The sequence below is a fragment of the Trematomus bernacchii genome, unplaced genomic scaffold, assembly GCF_902827165.1.
Source record: "Trematomus bernacchii unplaced genomic scaffold, fTreBer1.1, whole genome shotgun sequence".
NCBI lineage: Eukaryota > Metazoa > Chordata > Actinopteri > Perciformes > Nototheniidae > Trematomus > Trematomus bernacchii.
In genome coordinates, this window is record NW_022987689.1 from 2,744,438 (window position 1) to 2,768,931 (window position 24,494).

The 24,494-nt window shown below is 39.0% G+C and overlaps 1 protein-coding gene across 1 annotated transcript in view; it reads right to left on the reverse strand.

Moving 5' to 3' along the window:
• The window catches only part of LOC117488559 (phosphatase and actin regulator 1-like), a 36,016-nt gene extending 12,113 nt beyond the window's left edge, over nucleotides 1-23,903 (reverse strand). The window contains exons 1-2 of the mRNA XM_034137548.1: nucleotides 23,792-23,903; nucleotides 5,966-6,121 (exon numbers count right to left, since the gene is read on the reverse strand). Coding sequence (XP_033993439.1) covers nucleotides 5,966-6,121; nucleotides 23,792-23,903 — 268 coding nt within the window. The remainder of the gene's footprint in view (nucleotides 1-5,965; nucleotides 6,122-23,791) is intronic.
• Between the last annotated feature and the right edge of the window lie 591 nt (nucleotides 23,904-24,494).

Genomic DNA, 24,494 nt, shown 5'->3' on the forward strand with positions numbered 1-24,494 from the left:
GGAGCTCGGTTGCATAAGACTGTAACCGTATAATATCCGCTCACCTTTTCAAAGATCTCTTTCACACTCCTCTCTTGATCAACTCATCTCTGCTCTGTCGCATTGACATCTTCCTTTCCAACTGTGGAGAAAAAGGATGAGTTTTTTCATATTAGTCAAACCATCAAAGAACACTAAAGAGAAAATGTAACCATGCATTAGTCTCAGGCACAATCCTTTTGTTCCTTCTAAAGACATACATATTTTAAAGAGTTCCCAAATGTATAGTTTTATATTTAAAATAGTACTGTAGATCTAAGTATACATTATTCAAGTTAGTAGGGGGACTGTTTTCTTGGGACTGTTTTTCCACTGTGGAATAATATACCTGTGGTGGGCTCCGGAATATTTATGGCAGCAGAATAAGGAAGGGGGTATGTTTTTTGTATCGTTTTTGGCAAACTAATAGATGTTGATAGAAAGGTCTATCAGGCTTTGGTACACAGGGGATAGGAGGATCAATTCATTTATGGGTTTTGTTATGTGATTTAACAATGAGGCAAAAGATAATATGCACTACCACCAAATGTATCCTTTAGGTAAATGCATTTTAATACTGTATCCCTAAGAGTATTGGTCTTGCTGTACATGGATGTGTAATGATACATCTTGCAATCTTTTATAATATAAAAACATTCCAAGCAATTTAATCGGAGAACAAATCCTGGAACTTGGTGTCAAGATAATCTGTTACTTTTCTGTCCACATGCAGCTAAAAAACCTTAATTGACCGTGATTTCGAAAAGAGATAAAGGTTGGAGGAGATATTCCTACAACACTTCTCATTGTAATTCATTATGCACAAGATAATATGTCCCATAGCTACAGCTTCTATTTTTAGGCTTCAAAAGTTGAGGCACTTAACATCTTCTATCAGTAGGTGGAACAAAAGTGGTTAGAAATTATGTTAGCTAATTCAGATTCTACCCCTGCATAAAAACTAATTAAGGATGTGAAGCGGGGATCAGCAACAACACTCGAGCACACCGCGCAGGAATCTCCATGCAGGCGTCTGTAGCTCCTGCTTGAAAAGAAAGATCATAGATTGTGCCATGCAGGCTTTACATGACACAGAAGTCTTGACCAAGCTCGATCAGAGGGCGGTGTGTTGCATGCTAATACATCCTCAGAGTGGATTCATGAAAAGACTGACAGCTTGACCTCTCTTTGCCTTGCCCTCAGTCACAACACAGTGGATTAAAACAACTGCTGAGAGTCCAAAATTAACAAACACAAATCAGAATCAAACAAATGTCAGAGAGGCAGAACTGCTGGACAGAAATTAGGATCCTCAGTGTTCAAAAATACCAGAGCAGAGGGAGTTAGCACCAAACAGTATGCTCCATTATGAATTCCTCAAGGATACCAGATGTTCAATATCACTCAATACTTCAAAAGTTTTTGAAGAGAAGCCCATTTGAGATCAGCTCCAAGCAATAAATTAGTTAAGCAGCAGAGCAAGCATTTTAAAGCAGAATACGTGACCAAAATATTACCAATATGTCACACAGAGAATGCTCTCCACTGGAGCCTTAGGACGTGGTAAATTGAAAAGTGTGAAATGAAAGGAAATTGTGCTATTTGTAGTTTCTACTTGTGATGCTAGTGCTGACCGGTCCATCTAAAAAGGGATTTTCTTTCACCCAGATGCAGCAAATGTAACATTAGGTCAGGTCAAAGTGATAAAACATAAATGTACTAACGAAAAGGTGACACAAAATAGAGGAATATTTCTAACAGAGTGAAAGCAACTAGAATGTTTTCCACAAAGCACCAGAGGCAACACATAGTTCACTTCTTTGTAACTGTGCATTCTCAAACTTCATTAAAAAGGTACAACAGTTCAGAAAGTGGAGTGGCTTCTATTTAATAATGTTTGGCCTGTCGAGCAGTACCTGGCTAATGACAAAAGTCAACTTTGTAGTACTCTGAAAGTTTATAACAAGCTTCTCTGCACCTGGCAGTAGGGGTTTTCATCCCACTGTTCTATTAAAATAAGAAGCCAACAACTGTGCTTTTTAATAGAAGTCTCATATTATACTAGTGAGACTTTACACAGGATGTGCATCATTAAAAACCAAAAGCAAATGTTATAACATACTATGTTCAGCCTCTTCATTCCAATTAAATACAAATCCTTCAATAACACTTTATTCCCGAACAAAAGATCTTGACTGAAGTCAGCTTCAATAAATACTTTAACACCTATGCTATGGGTTACAAAAAAAAAAGAACAAATCAATAACATCTTTTGGGGTGACAGAACCAATCAAAATGACAAATCTGTTTAAAAAACATCAGCATCGACTCTTTGCCAGTGTGGGAAAACCCGAGGCTAGAGGTTGATGCTTGACCGGCGGTGCTGTGATATGTTCAGGGATTATAGTGCTGTTTTATCCAAAATGAAAAGTAATTACTCAAAGCTTTATGACATAACCGCTCTGCAATTGGATGTGCACAGTTACATAATGCCATTAACTCAAAAGCCTTTTTAAGGATGAGTCTTCAGATGGACAGCTTTCGTGTGCTCATAAAACAAAAGATAGAAGAAATTGTTCAAATGGACACCTCAGTAGGTCGAGTCTGGCGTTAAAACACTGGCTGGTTTTGCTAAAAACATATTGTTTAATATTTTATGAATCCATTAATAGTGTGCAATAAGTGGAATTTCTTTTTCATTTCATCAGGAAGGTCCTGTGAGAGCAATAACAAAAAAAAGAAATTCAGTGTGGAAAAAAACTGCCACTTGCAACATATAGTCAGAATATTAGTGTGAATCTGATCATGAATAGGATTGTCAGGGGATTCGAATCCACTGTGAGCTTGTAATTTGATTTTTTATACAGACTAATTGAAGTGGGCAGCAAACTGCAAGTACAAAAAAAAGTAGAAACTGTCCTCAAAACCACCTTGAACATCAACCAAGTTCCATGTTGGACAGTCCACCACGGCCCAAGTGCTGTCCAACAGCCACTCAATCTGTACCAAGATGAGAAGATTAGACGCTCATCCGGGAGCCTCAGCTGACAGCATATTAAATGAAACTGGCATATCCGAGTACAGCCATATTGATCTGAGAACACTTCACTTAGTTTTAAGAGAAGAAAATATTCCACGGCAAAGTGACCCAGATAGTTAGAACACATCCTACCAACCCTGAGGCGCAGTAGCTCAAAGTGAAGGCTTTTACTGAAGCAATTCGCTCAGCCTCAGCCTGACAAAAACTGTATTAAAACTTTCATGAAGTATTTTATCAATGAGAAGCTTATTTAAGGTCAGGTCAGGAACTTGATTCTGGCTTAATGCAACCATTATTTATAAAAAGTATACAGCATTGTGGCATTTCCCTCTTCATGCAGTAGATATAGTAGTAGTAAGATTTCCTTTTTTAAATATGCCAACACATCAGCAAACATTGTGATATGAGACCACTCCTGTTCATGAGGAAATACTTACTAATTGGATCAGGAATGCAAAATGAAGATAACATCCCACTACCCCATGCATGTTCTTTTGATGAATCTCTGCCCAGTGAAATCTCTGTGATACAAACTAGATGTGAGAATGTAGTGAGCATGATAAGACAGCATGATAAGACTTCCCACTGTCAGGCCCTCCTTCCTTCCTTCCTGAGGTGAAGAGTACAGGCTCCCAGAGCTAGCCTTCATCTGCTTAATATCACAACACATTCATAATCCTCTACTGTGCTCAGTGTCCAATTATCAGCGACAACATCTGCATGCCCAGTGGCTGCTCTGCTACCCACTGACACAGGAAACGTAATCAACAGTATAGGGCGACAGACGTGACATTGATATTGACTATCCAGTGCACTTAGTCTTTAATGAGATACATGTAGAGTGCTCACTTGCATAAAGCACATTTTCCCCATGTAGAACAAGGCTGAAAGTATTGGTACAGTAGTATAGGTGATAATAATGAGTCCTCATTTTTCTTATGTCAACTAAATGAATAGGATCATCATTTTATTGTTGACGAATTAAATGATGGTAGATGCAAAGAGGCAGAGTGTGCTTCCTCCATTTTAAAAACACAAATAAAATAAAAAAGGGGCTAATGGTCAACCAAAGTATTTGATCCAGTTTGACCTTAATCTGATTTAAGATGCATTTAGATAACCTAACTGCTCTTGAATCCCCTCCACGCTTTACTCTGTTGTAGTGAGCTATTCATGCACCAGTGGAATCAGTGCCGTTCCCTGGATGGAATATATATAAACTTTGGCAGAAAAAACAGCGTGGCATTAACATTGAGAAGGTGAACATGGATCATGTGCATCAGCACATATTATTCTAGATATTGAAAATACTGTAAATATAATATAATAAACTTCAAACAGACGTTTTAAATATGTTTTGTAAAATGGGCTCAATAGCCTTGATTTAATACATTTTCCTTGGAAATAGAAACGTCTGTCATTAAAGCAGGTCCATCACTACTATGACCCCTTTCAGGTTACACAGTTGTAGATATTTGAGACATTGTTTATTTGACAGCATTTATTCCTGCAGCTTGAAATCCACATGTATGCACCATGTGTTGACAGCTGCAGTTTTAAAATCCCTGCACCACCTCCTGTCATTTAAATGTACTGCACTGGGCTCACTCTTCTGTTGACTTCTATACTTCCACTGCCGCGTCAGGGGTTGCAGATCACATTCCCCTTGTTTGGGGCTTTGAGAGTCAGGTCAATACTTCTTGCTGAAATTGAAGTGACAGTGTGTGCGCAGATGTTTTGGCGTCACAGCGACTAAAGAACCTGCCAGAGCATTGGGGCTTCTTTCAACAATGCACTTTGCCTAAGCTTTAAAAAAAAAAAATGAAATTCCACTTAGTCGCTCCAGTGAGATATACTGGTGGGTTATAATCCACCATCATGCTGAAATCAAAAACGCTTGAATCCAACTATGGTAGCAAAATAATGATGTGGAGACAGCCGTTGTATGCATACAAAACAAGTGGAAGACAAAAGTTATGAAGAGAGCTTTATCACTCAACTCCACTGTGCATTAACACCATTGTAGGAGAAAAAAGGCCTTTTTGTTTGCTCAGATCTTCATTGTTGTCCTCCACCGCAACAGGGGAGATGCTGTTATAATAGACAGTGGCTCAGTAGACCAATGAACAGAAAATATCTACATGATTGTTTCATGAGTAGACACTACTAAAATACAGCAAAATAGGAAATTCAAGCCTCTAAAGCAAATACATATTTTGTAATGTATTTTTGGGGTTTTGCTAAAAACACCACATTTTCAAGAGAAAATATAGCCAGGTGAATCATGTTAGGGCAGAAACAGACTACAGCCAAACATTTTGGGAACAGGAACAGTCAAATCCTTGCTGAAAGGTAATACCAACCAAAAAGTCAAATACATTTTTAGTGCTTGTGAGACTGATTCATCCAGGAAATTAACACCTGAAAGATGCCAATTTAATATTACTTAATCAAAGCATTTTTTTCCAGGTAGGCCTGGATACAAGTCTGTGCAGTTGCTCATATTCTAGACAAGCAAGAGTTTGCTTCCACCCTGCAGTCTGACTAAGGGCCTCAGTGTGTCTACCTGGCTGAGGTTAATATTCATGATGTTGCAGCCAAGGAAAATAACTACAGCCACATCTGAACAGAGCATGTCCTTCACCCCTGACAATACTGGGCCTGTAAGATGAAAGGAACTCCAAAGAGACCTAACAACACGAAACCCCAACGCTGCACTTTTGCTGAATCAATTTGCCGCTTTTAAATAACACTGGACTGAAACCTAATACTTTTTGCTAAAGAATATACACTGAATAATCTTCCCATTACCAGACAGGGTAGAAAACAATATGGTTGTTTATGGTGGACCTGGCAACTGTTTTTGTGCTTATATTAACATAGTATTGAGGAAAAAAAGTCACGTACCAGCAGATGTCTGCTTGAACTTGTCACTCTTCTTCTTCCTCCATTTCCAGGGCTTGAGGAGGCGTCCAGAGTAGCAAATTTGCTCCGACGACGGATGGGTGGAGTGTGGGGTGCCGGACTCAGAACGCATGGCAGCCAGCCTCTCTACTTCCTCGGCTGTAAGGGAATTCAAAAAAATAAAAACAGGGTATAGTTTAGGTGAGAATGCAGAGGAGGTGATATTCCTGTAGCCATGCAGGAGAAGTGAATGCAGCAGACAATTTTGCTCACAAAGAACCAAGCATTACAAATCTGTGCCAAGTAGCCTGCTGAATTTTTCTTCTATCTGGATGAGGTTGAGAGAGTATAAACAAACCTGCACACCAGATAGTATTAGGCAGGATACGCTCCCAGTCAAAACAGTTCACATTGAGTGGCTGGCATTAGCTTGCCAAGACACACTAACAGTCTGATAAGCACCTCATTAAGTGGAAATCTTTCAACTCCTCATCAAATATTCACAAGGCCCAGCCCGTTAGACTTCGAAATACTGTTGCATATCCTAGGCCAGGAATGTTAAGTATTTTATTTTAACACGTACTACTAAATGAGGAAAATGAATGCATGTTAAATTTGCAAAATGGTGCAATCGAGGACTACAAAAAAAAACACTAACCAAACACAAGGGAGGAAAGAGGTTTTCAAACTCAAATCTGATATAACACACACATCTTCTTTATAAACAGCACTCACAGGATCATACAAATGTTTCAGATTTCTAAATATTATTTAATGACTTTGCTTTCTAGGCAGCCCTTCAATTCCTCACTGTATACAATGAATATTCAAGAGATGTGATACTTCCTTTGGTAATCCATCATGTCTGCTTTTATTTTCTGATATACAGCCTAATTTGCAATGATATCATAGTCCTGCATTGCCAGACGTCAACATTTCTGGCATTGGAGAGCAACAATAGGTTGTAAAACAATGAAAGCTGACCAGACCATTCACATACATTTGACAGGTTCGAGTCTAAGGAGCATGAATGGACACACAAACTATTCAGAAACAGAAATGGCCTAGTTTCCAACAGACTGGGTTCTGGATGCATGATGACCTCCAGCACAGCATGTTGTATCAGTTGTCAGTGGCACTACATTGCGTCAGATCATCACCCGTGACATGCTGTCAGGGAATGTGCTGGTGACTCTTTTTGAATAATTACATCACATCACAATGTTTGCCAACATGGACATATCATTTTGCAAGCCTAGTCACCTCCTAAATGGGACAGCAGGATAAATAATGTGACAGTAATGCAGTCCCACGAAACATCAATGAAATGCTCCGGAGCCTCAGAAGCAACCATCTTAGCCATCCTGCCACCACACTCTATAAATAGATCTACAGTCGATGCTAATTAAATCCAGTAGAGATTCAAATGACTTCATTAGACGTCTAAAAGCTAGATAAAGACAGGAAGAAAAATAGAAGCAGAGTAACCTCCAACAGCAAAGTACCAACCATCTTTATGTACTGTGTGACAGACACAAAGATGACACACTTTTATTCACTTCAATAACAGATATCTTTACCATCCTAACATCAGGTGATCATTTCATGACAACAGTGACAACAGGCACACACCAGCCCACATTCACCATGTTGCACATAGTCTAGATTCTCCACTAACACAACACACTGATGTGGCTGCTTTTAATTAAAAACACTTGTTTGCATACCAAGATGGATCATTGATGATGTAATGACACTGAACTGGAAATGGCCTTGTGTAAACAGCTTGCACAGTTTCATGACATTTTAATGGCATCTATAGGCTAGAAAAGCTACATTGATATCATTTATCTTGTGACTTAAGGAGACCACAAAATACAGCAAATGTTATCATGCAAACCAACAAATTGAACTCAGAGCATACATAAGTTCTGATCCAGTTAAAGGCAGCTTCAACAACAGCAACAGTGACTCACAGTAGAAATATATGCACTTAACAAGTAACTAGAGAATATTATAACAAGAGGCGCAACACATATGAACGATGGAGACCAGAGGCATGGCCATCGCCAGATACTGAGGGAAAATAGGCTACATGCTGGATGGTAGTACCGCAGGGCTACTATGGGCGAAACCACACAATGCTCCAGAGCTACTCACCGTCCTGTGTGTCGTTACCGCGGCTGCAATTGCTGCAAATGTGCTTTATCTCTTTCCCGATGTGACAGTGGATCGTAAGGGCATGTTGTTGTTGTGGTGCGGATGCTGGCCGTGCCCTTTCTTGTTGCTGAGAGACATTATTTTGACCAGGCTAAAACGCTTTTTCTTAGGTTTCCTGCACCGCTACGGGCGTTTTCTCGGCACCCCGTGGTAAACCAAGTGCCGTGCATGATGGTGGGCGCAAGGATCCACCGTCGGGTAATGGACCGTCCTAAACATGGCGAAAACGGACCAGTGCGCTTTGTTTACGACGGTGTGGATTTAAATGTAAGGGCCATTAATTTAGTCCTACCTGACCTAGTGTAAAGAAGCAGCTTCCATCGAGCCCAAATCAGCCGCTTCTCCGTGCTGAATCCCCCACACCTTTACCTGAGATCACAGTAATGTGCAGCTGGTCTACTTGGGTGCGCAATGCAAAAGTAGCTGCTGCTGCTGCTGAGAAAAAAACACTGCTGCCAGGTCCAGTGGGCTAATAATAAAAAAGAGGCTGAGTAGTGAATGGCAGTGACTACCTCTCCCTCCCAGAGCTGCAGACTGCAGTCGGTTGTAGCTAATCCACGATTAGAGGAGCTGAGCAGTGAGCGTTTGTGATTGGCTGCACCATGCCTTCCTCGTATAGGCTAGTGTGGACAGAGGTAAAAGTTACTCGACTGATAAAAGGATTCAAATTCTTTTTTAGCAAGTTAAATTACATGCCGGAGCCTTTCTGCATACAAAAAACTGAAAAACAACTATATCCACCATTTGGTCAGGAATTACCAAAAAATAAATAGTGTACTTTTGTTCTAATAAAATTAAACTCAGAGAATTATCTAAAAAAGAATGTCAGTTTATCTGAAACACTGAGACTATCGAAAAAGATAAAGTAAATACTTAAGGGGCAAAGAGCCACTTATTGGACGATTCGTTGAAGTCAAAAACGAATGAAAAACTGATAACTGATTTCCTTAAACAGCCCTTTGAGGTATTGACTTCCTACTTGAGTGACTATAATAGGTAAACACTGAAAGAGACTCGATCAAAAATGAAGCCCTTTGGTACCTAAAAGCTTTAATATGGATTTTGAATTGTAAAACATGATAGTAAATGTTCTGTCTATGAAGTTGTGATACACATAAATCAATTAACCCAAAATCATTCACAAATGACTCAAATGACCCCCCCCCCCCCCCTTACCCTAATCTAATCCTCTAATTTTCGGTGTATTTATTACAAAATAAAAGATTGAGTGAGGTTTTAAAAAATCTGCTTTACATGAAAGCGCTGAGAGAAGTGAGTGCAAAAATACAACTTCTACATCATTTGGGCATGATAACAAACAAGAGCTCAGAGAATTAAAATCAAAGACATGAAACAGAGCAAAGGGACCCTAATCAGTGATCATAAAGCTCAATACTTCAAATGAGGGAGCTCAAAAGCCAGCATTAAATATTCCTTCTTTACATCACAAATTCCAAACAGCAATTTGGTTGATCCCTGATTGGTTACTGAGCACATTTTGTGGGTAATTGATAACATTAATGGCCAATTAATGAGGCGTTAATCATGGGAAGGATACCGGACCCAATGGCATTTCCAATCACGTTTCCTACAGAGGAGCATTCAATGTTAGTGGGCTGGGGGGAGAGTATCTTTGATGTTCCTTCAATGAGCTGCAGCTTATTCCAGCGACATCAAAGCCCTCTCTGAAATGAGGGACAGAAGCACTTGATTTACTCCCACCACCATGCAATGCAGCAGCTGCCCTCAGTTGCCTCTTTTCAGTGCAAAATTATACTCTCTTGCATTCACGTTTGGTAAAGTTTACTACGCAAGAAATAAATATTTGTGTCTGAAAAACATGTCCAACAAAGATTAAGATGTTAACAAGTAAAGGAGTGAAAGTCAGGCATCAGGTAGATAAGAATCCAGCCAATTGTGCCTGCATGTGTGTTTGAATGAGATAAAAACTAAAGAGTAAGGGGCTTTAAAACAGTTATATTGCTGTCTTACTGCTCTGGTAATCCATAAACCAGGACATTGAGGACCTTATCTCTGTGTTTACCTCCACCATTGCACATTATTCTGCATATAGACCTTGATTTATCTTTTGATGTACTTAAGGTTTAAAGCTGGCAATGGCCTCATAAGTATGTTGACTTATATGGGCCTTGTTAAGCCCGAGCCACTCCGGCCTCAATTTCCTATTACATCATTCTTACAAGTAACCTATTAAATAATTAAATCTACAAGACAGGCCATTTGTCAGCTGTGAGGAAGAATGGTCGTATTTGGCAGTGTGTTTACCTTCTGTGCCAGGCAGTGTTGAGTACTGCAGTATATCACTTGGTTTCATTTATCTGAGAATAACTGTTGTTAGATTTAAGCTGTTAGGCCTATATTGCACTTTTACTGTACTCGTAAATGTAAATCTAATAAATTAGAACAATCTCTGTGTAAATTGAACTTTTCTCAAGGAGACTTTTGCTCAGGAATTATTGCTGATGAAGGCCAATATGACATTGTTTAAGATGCAAAAGATTGTCCTGAACTAGCTTCAGAATTTCTGTCCTAAAATTGGTCCCGTTTAACTTGAAGATAATACATTAAATGAACATAATAGTCAACAAGAAACAATTCGCTTAAAGTCGGATCAGTTCAATTACAATTGGGAAAACCTTCTCAACCCTGTCCTGTTTCACTCTTACTGCCTTAAAAGAAAATTCATTTGATTAAAATAATTGGAGCACTCGGGTGTTGTTTTGGGGAGACTAAATGCAACGTGTAATCCTTGATTCAGTGCTGGTGTTGAAAAGTTAAGTATACTTTCCTGTGGTTGACAACATACCTGGCACGGTCACAAACTGTCATAATAAACTCAAACTGACAGTATGCTCACCAAATCTGCTAAGAAGTATTTTCCAATCCTCTCTGAATAACATCTGATGGACATGTTTGCTCATAGTGCTGTTGCCATACAGTAAACCTCAGTAATATTAGTTCTTATGTACCATTTTAAAAGTAGAAAAGTGTTGTTTTATTTCACTTTCTAGATTTAAAGGTAAAATGTGTGACATTTGACTGAATAGCAATGAAATGTAATGCACATTTCGGATCATGGTTGAACTGTTTTCCATGAATGTTGTACAGTTTTTTAACAAAACAATCATACTATCTCTGACTGAGCAGCCTGTCCCTACAAATCTGCTGTTCCTGTTCTCCCTGCATCTCTCTGTCTCTTCCCATCTGTCATTCTCTCTCTGCATTATTATCTGTCATGCTCCCTCGTAGACATACTTGACAAGAATCTGAAAGGGAATTAAATACATGTTAAATGTGTGGAGCTTTGCCTTTTCCACCTTTCGTGCTTGATATAGGGATATGTGAATGATAGTTATGCAACCATAATCTGCCAGGGGAATGATTCCTTGCGATTTTTTTCTTGGCTCCACCTTCAGCATTAAGCTCAATCTTCTCAGGACAGGCAGCAGAGTAATGAGACGTGATTATGTAAAGTCAACAGACTAGAACACTTCAGAAAGAAACCGTGATGTTTTCATTTAGAAAATAAATAAAGACACAGAGAAAACTAAGATAGAAATGTAACCACTTGTTTTTACAGTTGGGCAAGTCCTCAACGTTTCCTCTTGACATTAATAGTCACTGTGAATATAATTCTGTCAACAGAAATGTTCGTTTAGTGCTGTCACAGACTATCAGGGATTAAGATGCTTGCGACTACAGTTCCAGAAAACTAAACAGATGACTGCTCGCTTATAATTCACTCCTGCTTGTCTTTTCTTGTGTCCCCCCTGTCTGTCTTGCCCTGTCTAAACATGAGTTTTGATTGTCAGAGCAAAAATGTAACATATCAAATGGTACCTGTAATTCTGTGTGACATTGGGTACGATCACTCTTAAATGTCACATTGAAACTTGAAGATATGTTGACATATTTTGATTTACTAATATAATAATTATTTTAAAATGTTTTAAAATGTCACTTGCTATCTAATGGATAACATAATGTTGGTCATTTAGAGGATCTCTCATACTGTTTCATAGAAATCTTGAAAAAGGTAAAACTGTGTGGGCACATTCTGCTTTTTTTGCATTTAAGTGAGAAGGTAAGGTAGGTGTGAAAATTCCCTGATAAATAAGACGAACGCTTGCATGTACTAATTTGGTCTTATAAAGAAAACCAATATTAACAGTGACAGTAAAACCATAATGTCAACACCACGTTGCTTGAAAAGAAGCCATTAAAGGCCAAACAAAAAACGTAACATGAAAGGCATTCAGCTATTATCTATTTATGTATGTATTCATGTTAAGAGTTGTTGTTCAAGATACAGCACAATACACAAAAATACTAGGTTTGTTGCAATGCCATTACACTTCAGACCTGCCATGTGAATCCCATGTTACAATGGCGCCATCATGTGGGGTGATTTGGTCACAATTATTTAATGACACCCAACAAATCACCAACAGAGTGATAAAAACATAGGGGTAAACAAATTAAATAAAAATAAAAATAATTAAATTAAATAAATTAAATAATAATAATACAATCATAAAAACTAACTTAAAAAAACCAGATATAAAGATATTTAATGTGAAAAAATACGATATTTAATATGAAAAAATAAAAAAAAAAGTAATGAAAATAAGAATTAAATACAGGTTTCCTTCCCCTCTCCTCTCTCTGTCTTCTCGTCCCTCCCTCTGCAGCTTGTGTCTGCAGCTCTGTGGGAGATAGTGGAGCAGGGAGCTGTGATGTACGGTCTGCTGGACGAGTTTGTTACCACAGTGTTGGAAACGGTCCCTGAACTGCTGACTTACACAGAGAGAGGCCAACTAACTATGGGTTTAGGCGCAAAGGTGAGGATAAACCATGGGGAAAAGCACTTACATATCTGAGGTGTTACAAAGCATTTCCCTTCTTTTGCAATTTAATACTTCACTACTCCACTGGTTTTTGAGGGAAATACTGTACTTTTACCTACATTGATTAGACAGCTGCAGTAAATTAGCAAATCTAGATTATTATTAATACAAAAATATAAATCAACTATTACATTATGATATATTGACACAGCTACCAAGCAGTTCATACATGTGCTACTGTATAGAGGAGATGTACTGTACTTCAAACATTTAAAGAAATGTAATGAAGTATCCTTTTTCACAAAACAAAATGCATACTCCAATCATTTCATAGAATATTGTGAAATACTTGTTGAATGAACAACAGAAACGTATCAAGATCTACAAACTATACTATCATGACATATTGTATATATTGCTATTATACGGGCCAAGGGCCATTCAACATAAAATGTACTTTGTTTCTTGCATTTTGTTGATAAGGCAGTGGATCAGTCTGTAAGGACACCTCCTGGGCCCTACCGAGGTGCCCTGAGGAAGGCACTCAAACAGTGTGTGTAATGTGAGTGATCAAAGTAATTTCCCCATTGGGGGTCTGCTTCTGATACTTTCTTGTGTTAAGATCAAACATTTGCTACTTCGATAATAACCAACAGAGACAATAGACATAGGATTGTTGATTTCAGATACATCCTATTTATATTTATGGTACTGCTGATGACAGCTGTCAGATGACCATGGCGCTCAGTGCCACACCTCCACATGTGACTGAGTTGAAAAGAAAAGCCTTCACTGAATTGTTTTGTCTCTTCATATGCCGCCAGATGGTGCTAGAGTTGTGCCGCAACAATGATTTCTGCAAGCCCACAGGCCATCGAGCCTCATCTGAGCAGAATAAACACCTACATCACAAACCAGGTTAAAGAGGTGGCTGCTCTTGTTAAATCACCATCAGTCTTTGTGGCATTAGCATTTACTTCTGTGCCTTTCTTATTTGCTTTTTAAGTCTTCCAGCTCTGAGGTAACAGTGTCAGTAGCAAACTTTCTGAAGCTTGTCCACAGTCTAGTGGATGATTGATGCCAGAGGGAAATGTTTTATGAGGTGAGTTGGTTGCTACTATATCGCAAAGATTATGTTCTGTAGAAAATGCAAAAAAATTGAAATAGTCAATTTCTCAGTTCCGATCATTATATGCTGTTGGATTGAATTTAGGTTGCTTAAATGTCTTGCTTGATTGCCTTAATGTAACTCAAGATCAGTAGTGGTATAAAAAGGGGTTTGCAAGTATTTAGAGTAATGACATTAAATGAATTATTTTCTCTTTATTCTTTAGAAAAATCTTCCCTACATTGTTTGGCTCTAAATAGGACTCAGCTCTACAGGCCCTTCGGAGAAAATTCCTCTTCAATCTGCAGAAGCTGCTGCCTGTTCCAAATCTTGAACAAGTGGGTACCTGACAAGCCATTATTCTGGGACAAATAAAGCAAAACGACAGCCAAAACACTCATAATATGTATAACAGATTTAGGCATGCAACTGCACAAGTTAAATATTATAAACAAAATGTTCTTAGCAGTAATTTTACAAGGGAACACAGCACCACACAAATGTTTATATGGTTATTTGTCCTACTTGTTCATTTACATTTGGAACATATACATTTAAGCTGATATGCTCTACTCTTATATTCAGATCAGTCTTTACTGCAGAAGCACACTTACCAAAATACGATTTGTAACCTGCATGTAAAAGTGTACATTGAATACTATTTTCTGCCTTCATCAACTTTCAATTTGCACCAATGCATATATTTGCATTTGCATTAATCAACCCGAGCCGCTGAATACACTTATTCAGCATCCCAAACAAAATGGCCACACAGTTTCACAAGGTAGTACTTATTTGTTATTCTCTTACATGGTATAATGCTTCTTCTGTTTAAGTTTCTGAAATAATTTGTATTTTTGTTTTCTTTTTCATCTCGCCTTGTCTTTTTCTGGGGATGATTGCACACTTTCCAGCCTGTCCGATCACCTACCAAATGTAGACAATGATGAAGGTGAGTCTAATGAGGATGACCACATGGACAAAAGATGGTAGTATTTGAAAAAAGGCAGAAGTACATCCTCAAATAATGCAAATGTCTTGTTTGTGGATCACATTTAGGTTCCGCTACAAAACTAAAGACTAGTGGTAGCTGTACAGACACAGTGCGTCCGTCAAATTCTGCTTTTTTGAGAAGATACATTACATCCCATTCCAGACAATAGCGATTCTAGAAGTGTGAATACGCTTTCACCATTGGCAAGTGCCACAACAAATGACCCATCCAATCTGGATAGTCTACAGAGAGCAAGTTAATGATGACTCTATTCTTGTTTGTAATCTGTGTGGCAAGGTTTATTCTTACCAAAATAATGTTGTACAAACACCAGAGGACTTGTGAGGTTGATGGCAAACAACAAGCAGAAACAAATACACAATGTTCCACAAGCTAAGCTCATCACTCCAAAATACTATAGTTGATAAGACCAAAAGAGACTTTCCCTAGTGAAACTGTGACTTGGCCTTCAAATGTTGTTCCCCAAGAATCAATATTTTCCGACACACCACAAGAGCAAATTTGTAAAAGAAGCAGTTGTGTCAAAAATGCTCCATATGTGGGAAAATATTTTCTTGTTCTGCTGAGTTGACTAGGCACTATTCGGAAACAGGGGGAAAATAAAAGTAATTAATGATGTTTGTTGAATGCGTACATTACAAACATGTACAATACGTTCTCTCATCATGTCTCATACTGTGCATGTCAGGTGACTTTTAAAATAAAGCTGTTACGACATTTTGTCTGATATTGTGAATTATGTTCATCCACTGAGAATAAAAAGAACCGTTCTGCACAGAGTGTATCCAATCAAAGGCTTTTGTAAAATGTGCTGATGTGTACAAGGTTTCTCCAAGGGCTACAAGAAGCTCGAGGCTGTGTTATAGAAGGAGTACATTCACAATTTGGATAATTTGGGGTGAATCCAATTCAAAGAAAAGGCATCTTGTTTTGCATCATGGGGTTGGAGCTGCAATTATTTGTTAACAGTAAAACGGCTTGCTACTACTTTGGTAATTGAGAAATAGTTTTAAGTCATTTTCAAAGTCCTTCTTATTTTCATGCAGGTCTATTTTATTGCATATACAGTATTTCTGATACATTCACATACAGCCTATTGAATAAAAAAAACTAAAAATAGTGATTAAACATGCAATTGGCCCTCAAACTGTCGACTTGCTGTATAACATCTTGACATTGCTTGTATTGTGTTGTTAACTTACAATGAAATGCAACTTAGCCTTGGTAAATGACTTAGGTGGTAAATCAATTATTGTAATCCTTAGTGATTTATTTTCTGTTGATCAACTTATCGATTATGCCATAAATAGGTTCAGCACCATAGTGTATGCACATTTAACCTTGTGTAGCAGCTTACTGTTGCAGAAAAAATATTGCTCCACCAGAGAGCAGTGGTGCTCCAGGGACTGACTTCTATTCCTCAGCCAAAGTCAAACTATATTTTAGTTGCAGTATCAATATGTTTATTCATTCTTAACAGTTCTTTCACAGTCCACATCCAGTCCTGTTCAATGAAAACATGCACAGCTGTCAAATTGAAAAGGATCAAAAAACTTTGTTTGATGGTTGTTATGTATTACTAATCTTTTAAGTTGAGAGGATACATATGAAACTAATATTAAATCTTTCATAACATATCATTATTTGTCTCCCTCGTGTGATCTCTCTGCAGAGCACATAGAAACCCTCAGTTTGGGATGTTCTACTTTGTCTATTTTTCCACTTAATTAAGAAGCAGTGTTGCAGGTGATGGAAAGAAACAGACAGCAGTCTTTTTTAGGTGGGGAAGGAACATGTCTAAAAATGGCACAGTAGGGTTGCAAATCATTTTGTGTTAGTTTTGTTTAATGAAATAAATGCAAAAAGGGAAAAGGGAATGCTGTATTATTTTCTATTCCAAGTCTTTTCAAAGAGCTTTGGACAGGATGTGCCAACCGATGTGCTGAGTACATTTAGGTTTAATAAGGTTTGGTTATATGTTTACAGAATCTCACTAGACAGCAAGCAAGTGAAAATCGAAACAGAAGAATTCTCACAAAATAAAAGCAATCTTCAGTGGGCTCTGCAGCACACTGGTAGGCAGACTGCACCACTCCTCAGGGACATCGGCTGTCTGCAGAGACACTGAGATTTTTCTCAGACTGAAACCTCTGTGTCCTACTCTTGATGAACACCACAGTATGGAGTGGACTTTCATCTTAAGAGCTTAGGTCCCCTATGGCCTCTTATGCCTTCTAAAGATAAGACTAATGTCTGTCGGTCTCAGGAACAGGTTGCTTAGCGATATATAATATGTCACATCAAAGGGTGTTCTCAGTTAATAATTAGCTTATTGCAGGTGCTACAGAATAATTCCCTGTAGAACATTATACATAATCCATTCTGTATAGGAGTCCTTTTAAATCTTCTGGTTTTGATACATCAATGTCTCTTGATCAGACACTATTTACTTCTTGATCCCAACTACCAGAATCCAGACCAAAATCTATTGGATTATGAACAGAAACCACAATATTAAGCTTTTTAGAAGATTTTCTTTGAGAATAAAAAGTCAATTGCATGCTGCCAGGGACCTTAGTGCATGTCATTCCCCCAAATATCACTCCCCTTATTTCGTTCAACACTGCAACTAATAAACTAAATTAAAACCAAGTTTTGGCATATTAATAATAATAATACAACTATTTCCCAGACATTTTTAAACATGCATTGCAGCATTTCATGTTGTGCTTTTTGATTATACCCTACGTGTGCTTTTAAAATGTACACAGAGGTTTTAAGTGTTAAGTTGAATACACATATCACTGCAGTTATTATGTGATGTGACTAGAACATGTCCCCTTGATTCAATCGTGTATAATAATTATGCCTCTTCAGATCCCAGTCATAAACTAAATTATTCCTTTTTGACAGAATAACTGTCTAAAGATTCCAGGAATAATTAACTGAAATGTTCTGTGTAGAGCAAACACCTCTGTTTCCTCTGAAGAGCTCCACTCCAAAAAAAAAAGGTTTATTCTATGACATAGAAAATAAACATCAACTCCTTATTGATTTATAGCAAAAGTGAATAGGACTGTTGTTTTGACATCTTGATAACTATACGGAAATATCTTAAAATATGTTTTTATTCAGAAACAATAGAAAATGGCATTTAAATTCTATTAGTTTGGGTTTTTGAGTGACAGAACTTTCGACAGTTAACATGGTTTGAGTACTGTAAAGAGTAGTTAATTAAATATGGTACAACATTTCCCCACCTCGTTTAATTAATGAGTTTCGGAAGTACAAGAGCCAAGATGCATCCTGACTGTTATCATTAGAATAGGATACAATGTTAAGGGACTGCTGAGTGGTGCAATGCAGCTTTGATTGAATTGAGTCCCAGGTTTGCAGCTGTGTTGAAGGGATTCTGACTCTGTAAAGTCTCTTACTCAGCAGAAATGTCCTAAAGAGCTGGTGCACTCTGGGAGCTGCATGGTGACGCCAGCAACAAAATGCCATCCTGCAGACATACATCATATCCAGATAATGGATGCCCATCACAGCCCTTGCCTGACATGTTCTTGCTGAGGATAATCATTCTGTTGTAGTTATACAGGGATAGGATCTACCCATATCTGACAACATACTGCCTCCTTTATTCCCTTGTCTCAAACAGAATGCATTGCATGTTGCTTTAAATTCTGAAAACCAGCATTAGAGAGTTATAAGGGTTCAGGCGTAGCTCTCTCCTCCAGTGTAATTGGTTTTTGGCGAGGCTGCCTTTCAGATTGCAGTGGTATCTTTGCCCCTCTCTGCCTGATCTGCCACCACTCTTACTATAAATATGACCCATAAGAACATCATCATGCCACTTTCTTCAGCTTGGGAGGCTTTTGAAAGAGGCGTAATTTCTCAGCTGGCTTGTGGAAAGCATATCACAGCCAGGAGCCTTTTGCACACTTCCAAGTGTTGGAAAAGGCGAGAGAAAGAGACAGAGATGAAAGGAAAGCAGCGAGAGAGAGAGAGAGAGAGATTCTGAGGATGAAGCTTTCTGCAGGCTCTCAGAAGACACCTGCCTGTCGTTTACTTTAAAACACTGAGCTGCAGAGGTTGGCAGATTTCTGGCCAGGCGACATTGATGCTTGATTGAACTTATGCAGCACAAGCATCCAGTAAGGATCCTGCTTATAGCATAGCTATTTCTGCTCTGATTTTCCCACTCATGTTTTATTCAGACCCGGGATGCTTCACAAGAAGGCCTATTTACAAGCAAGTAGGGAAGATGGATACTCGTTTGTTTTTTTTGGGATGCAGGGCCTTTGGTATACCATAGGAGGGTTTGAAATGTCAGCCATGTGCTTTTTGTGTGTATTCCTGCTTGTGAGAAAGAGATGGGGAGAAAACATAGAGAGAGAGAGAGAGAGAGAGATAGATTGGAAGCAGCAGAAACAGAACTGATATGCAGTAAATCTCTTGCCACTAATTATCACCGCTTTGTGTAACACTTTTGCTAATAGCCCCAAGTGTTGCTACAAACATCTGAAAACATTACAAATTCATCAGCCTCTGCACTGGCTCTAGCCCAGCTATTTAATCAGAAATGTTCCTTCCCTTTGAAAGAGAACTGACAGCCTGTATTGGTGATTGCAAATTCTGCTCGTTCTTGACTTTGCAGTCACCTTTAGCTGCCTTTTCAATTCCAACTAAAAAGTGCATCATCGGATTAAACCTTATGTGATTGTATGCATGCAAATACATTTAAAAATGATTAACAGATAAGTGAAACACAACACAAAATATCTGCATACATGTCCTGATATAGAGGCTATAGTTAATGCCTGTTTAAACTGTGTCTCTGACATACTGTAAATCCTCTGCTAAACCCTGCAGGCGCACAGAGCTCTGCAGCAGAAATGTGTCCCGTCCCACCATGCATCTGGTATGTATTGATTGTACTCTTTTGGACAGCAGGGCTTACTGTACAACACAGAGCAGCGGAGAGAGAGAGAGAGAGAGAGAGAGAGAGAGAGAGAGAGAGAGAGAGAGAGAGAGAGAGAGAGAGAGAGAGAGAGAGAGAGAGAGAGAGAGAGAGAGAGAGAGAGAGAGAGAGAGAGAGGCAGGGAGTAGTGGGAGGTGAATGAGTTGAGTTTAGCTTTTTTCTTTGCCTAATGTGGTTGCAACACAGAGCAGGATTTTAACTTTAAATTGGGAGACTAAAGGTACTTGCAAATACTGTGTGTTTAAGCTTGCATATTTACATGTCCTTGCATCTAAATCTGCATCCATGTTTGAAGGTAATACAGTGTATGCATGTTGTGCTTAAGGATAAGGATAAGTACCCCATATCTTCCAACAACTGCAATGCAGCCAGGTCTGGGCCCCAGCTTTGTCTATTTGCATTCAGGACAGGTACAATGGTGGGAGCTCAAGCCTTCGGGGTCCCCATGTCTCTATGCTTCACACTGCATCCAGCTGTTCATCACAATTAACATATGTACATAGGTGTGCTGTGATTAATGATCCATATGTCATACCAGACCTTGGAAGACACTGAGCAGGAGCTGACCTGTGTGTTGTGGCAGCAAGGGGCATAGAGAAAACCAACAAAATGAATCTTAAAATGTATTAGTGGTAGTCCAGATTATTATATGCTTTATGATTGTTAAACATTGAGAGCTGTGTCCCAAATGGCAACTTCTACACGAAAAATAGTCCCTGTCATGTATTTATTTAGCCCAATTAAAAAAGCGAAATGTCTGCCATGTACTATTCCTGTTAAAATCACAACATAAAGCATGAAGGTTGAGCATTCGCAACGTAGCTGTAGTGTTCTACACAACTGTAATCGTACCAGACAGTCAGTCAGATCTATTCTTATATGAAAATATCCGACAAAGACTGTATGGGCATCCAGTTGTATCAGAAGGAGTCTAATACAGAGACAGAAGGAGAGTTAAAAGGGTATGTTGATGAGCAAAGGTTAGAAAACCCAAATATTTTTGGTCTCTTGAGTGAGGATGTGAGTGGAAAGCCAAAAGAGCAACCTTCTTTAATTGGTAGAGTTTCTTGTGTGAAGCATAAGTGTGCAGACAGAAAGCAGATGGGGCTGTAGTTGAGCTGCTGAATGATGGAGAAATAACAACAAGCAGACAACCTCTTTCACTTAGACGGATGCTAAGTCAGCAGGCAGCTTGTGCACATCATACTAACAAGGGACCAATAGGCATGCATGCACGCTCTGTGATCACAAACACATGCACGTTGACATACAAACGCAATGTTGTGCCTTTTGGCTAAAAATCCATAGACAAGATCCCTGGGTAAACCATGATGATGTAGTAGTTAAACATGTATGTTAAAAAGCTGTATTTTCTCAGCCTGTATTCCAGATGAGTGTGCTTGTGTGTGTGTGTTTTATAACTGGCCGTAATGACTGAAATCAAACCTGTGAAGTAGGTCAACCATCCATCAACACCCTCATGTTTATGACAGGTGACAAAATCTTTAATATCGGCACGGTAACTGATGCCACTATATTGTTATTATAATATCTTTGTGACTGTGCAGGGTCATTTAACCGTGAGGCAAATTGAATTAGTGCTGACACTAAACAGGTCAATGCAATAAAGCAATGTTTCATACATGCTCGCTGATTCCATTAGAAGCCCAGAGAGTATCTGTCATTTGTATGCCGTGGCCTTTTGTCTGCTAAAGTCAAACTCACAGTAAAAACTGAACCCCCATAGAAATCTGATCCATGTATTGGCTTACTGAGCTGGTTTTCGGCATCAAGAAATAAACCAAAGTATCAGCTGTATAAACACTGAACAGTCGAGTTGGCTTAGAACCTTCAACTCATCTCCAAATCAGCGCAAACACAAACTCACCACACATCAAAAACGAATTGGATAACTCTCATTGTAGCTGGCAGACATTGGCAGTGTCATGACTATTGTGTTGTATACTAAAGTGCCATTTCTGCTTTTTGTTAAGTAGTTGATTGATGAAAACCTGGATGCAGTCATCATCAGTCATCTAAATAGAATATCAGGCTTAACCATTCAAATTACCCTTCAAACATTAAGAGAAAACCAAAGCAATTGCATGGTCCAGAATTACACAGAGATAATAACTCAGTTCTTGTTTCACACCCTTGGCAGGCCCTGATCCTTTATCATTATCAAGCACATGGGCCGACAACTAGGCTTTTTAGTTTCCTTGGCAATAAGCAAGCCAAAGCTTTCTCCTCTTCTTCAGGTGGAAGTGAGTCAACAGCACTGTTGTACAAATCGCCCCCTCGCCACACTCATGCATGCTAAGCTCAATGTAGAGTATTGAAATAAAAAAGGAGCATAGAGACACATAACAGTGTCCTGCCATTGACAAGAAACATGTTTCGACAGACCAAACACACACTGGCAGCAAAGCACTACAGAGGCTTATCAGAGATAAACATGCTGGGGGGGCTTTTTTATTCAACATTCATTCAACCAGGAAAACACAAACCAACACTCTTTTCCAGAAGCCCCTGGGATCACGCTGCACACCTGGGGGCTTTCAAAACAGCAGCTACATTGTTGGGCACTGAGCACTTGCACTGGACAAAGGTGCAGTCATTTGTAACTAAACCGGTGAACCTGTGATTTCTATCCCCTCAATTTAGATTTAAGACTACTGTCCTGACTTGAAATAACACAAACCCTGCTTATTGCTGAACATATTTTCTGAGTAATGGAGGATTTTGGATCCCATGCTCATACTTTTTTTAATTCAAAATCCTTGGCATTTGTAACTGTTGGTTGGACAAAACAAGCAATTTAAAGATTTAGCTTTTGGTGATATATAGGACTAATAAGAGAGAAGCTAATTTTGAATGTGACTGCTACGGCCATTTTACAGATCATTAAATGACTAACACCATGAGATCTCTAAAGCAGACAGCTGGATGCAGCATGTAAATCTTAATAACACTGTAGTGCAAAAGATGTGAATCCTGTTGACTCAGTCAGCATAAAATGCCAAGTCACCATGGTAACAGGGGATGCAACACGCTTTATAAAGGGTGATGGTGACAGAACACTATTCACAAAGAGCATCATTGCAGGATCTATTTCAACTGTTTATAATGATGCGGTGATCAAACCGGATATGCCATCAGATTTTGTGCATTACAGCCAAAGCTTGGGCTACTATAGGTCACGTTGAAGCTTTTTTATTATGTAACTGCGTTGAATTGGTAGAAATTACCAGGCGCTGACGAATTCTCACATGAACGCTTTCTACAGCTATTCCATTGCTGCTTAAAATCCGGACCCCCTCAATGTGTTCGGAGACACACACGTCATTAACCACTAGCGTCAGTCAACAAAGTTGCATAACATTTCAGTCACATACCTTCCATCCTTACAAGAATATTTGGAGCTCTCCATTAATAAATTATGGAGTTATACATCACAGGAAATCTACACCAGTTTAGAAGATTAGCCTATAGCCTGTAGGGAAAAGCCTGTAATATGTCGTTCGCGTAAAGTGTATTTAATGCGATAATTCCTCCCAGTCCACCCACATAAAGACATTTGGTAAAACATCTGACAAACAGATTATGGGTACAGGGCGGATGGATGTGCGCCTACCTGTCCGCAGGTTGAAGGAGAGTCGGGCTTCAACCAGATATGGGGTATCGCTCTTGGAGCGGAGTCTCCTGATCGGTCTGCGGTCTGTGCTGCTGTCTGGAGTGGTCGCCATCAATTTGAACCAGTGTTCAGGGATAACTGCCGGCCGACTGGGGCAGAGGCAGAACCACGGCCACTCACACTGCGAGGTAGCTAGTGATGGGGAGGAGGGAGTCCACACACACCGAGAGAGAGAGAGGGGAAGAGAGAGAGGGAGGGAGAGAGCGAGAGAGAGAGGGGGGCGTTGGTGGGATGGATAGGTGTAAGTGAAAAAAAAACACATATATTTTGGGAGGGGTGTGTGCCAATATTATGATTATTTTTGTCTCCCATTTAGGTCAAATGCATTGATTTTGTCTTGTCATCAACGTTAATCACAAAATCGTTTGCTTTATGCCTAGCTACTGAATCAGACATAGGCCTATATTTATGTTGCGGCTCTACTATGATTAGTTACAGAATTAGCAGTATTGTTATAGGGAATTCAGTGTTTTTACACTAATAATCAATCAATTTGTGAATAGATAGCATATCTATTATTTAAAATAGGCTTTTAAGGGCACCAGATGGCTTCACTTATTATACCCTAGCCATCACACTTTAGATAAATGTATCATATTTGATGACAACCAAACGTGAAACACAGAACAAATACGAAGGCAGT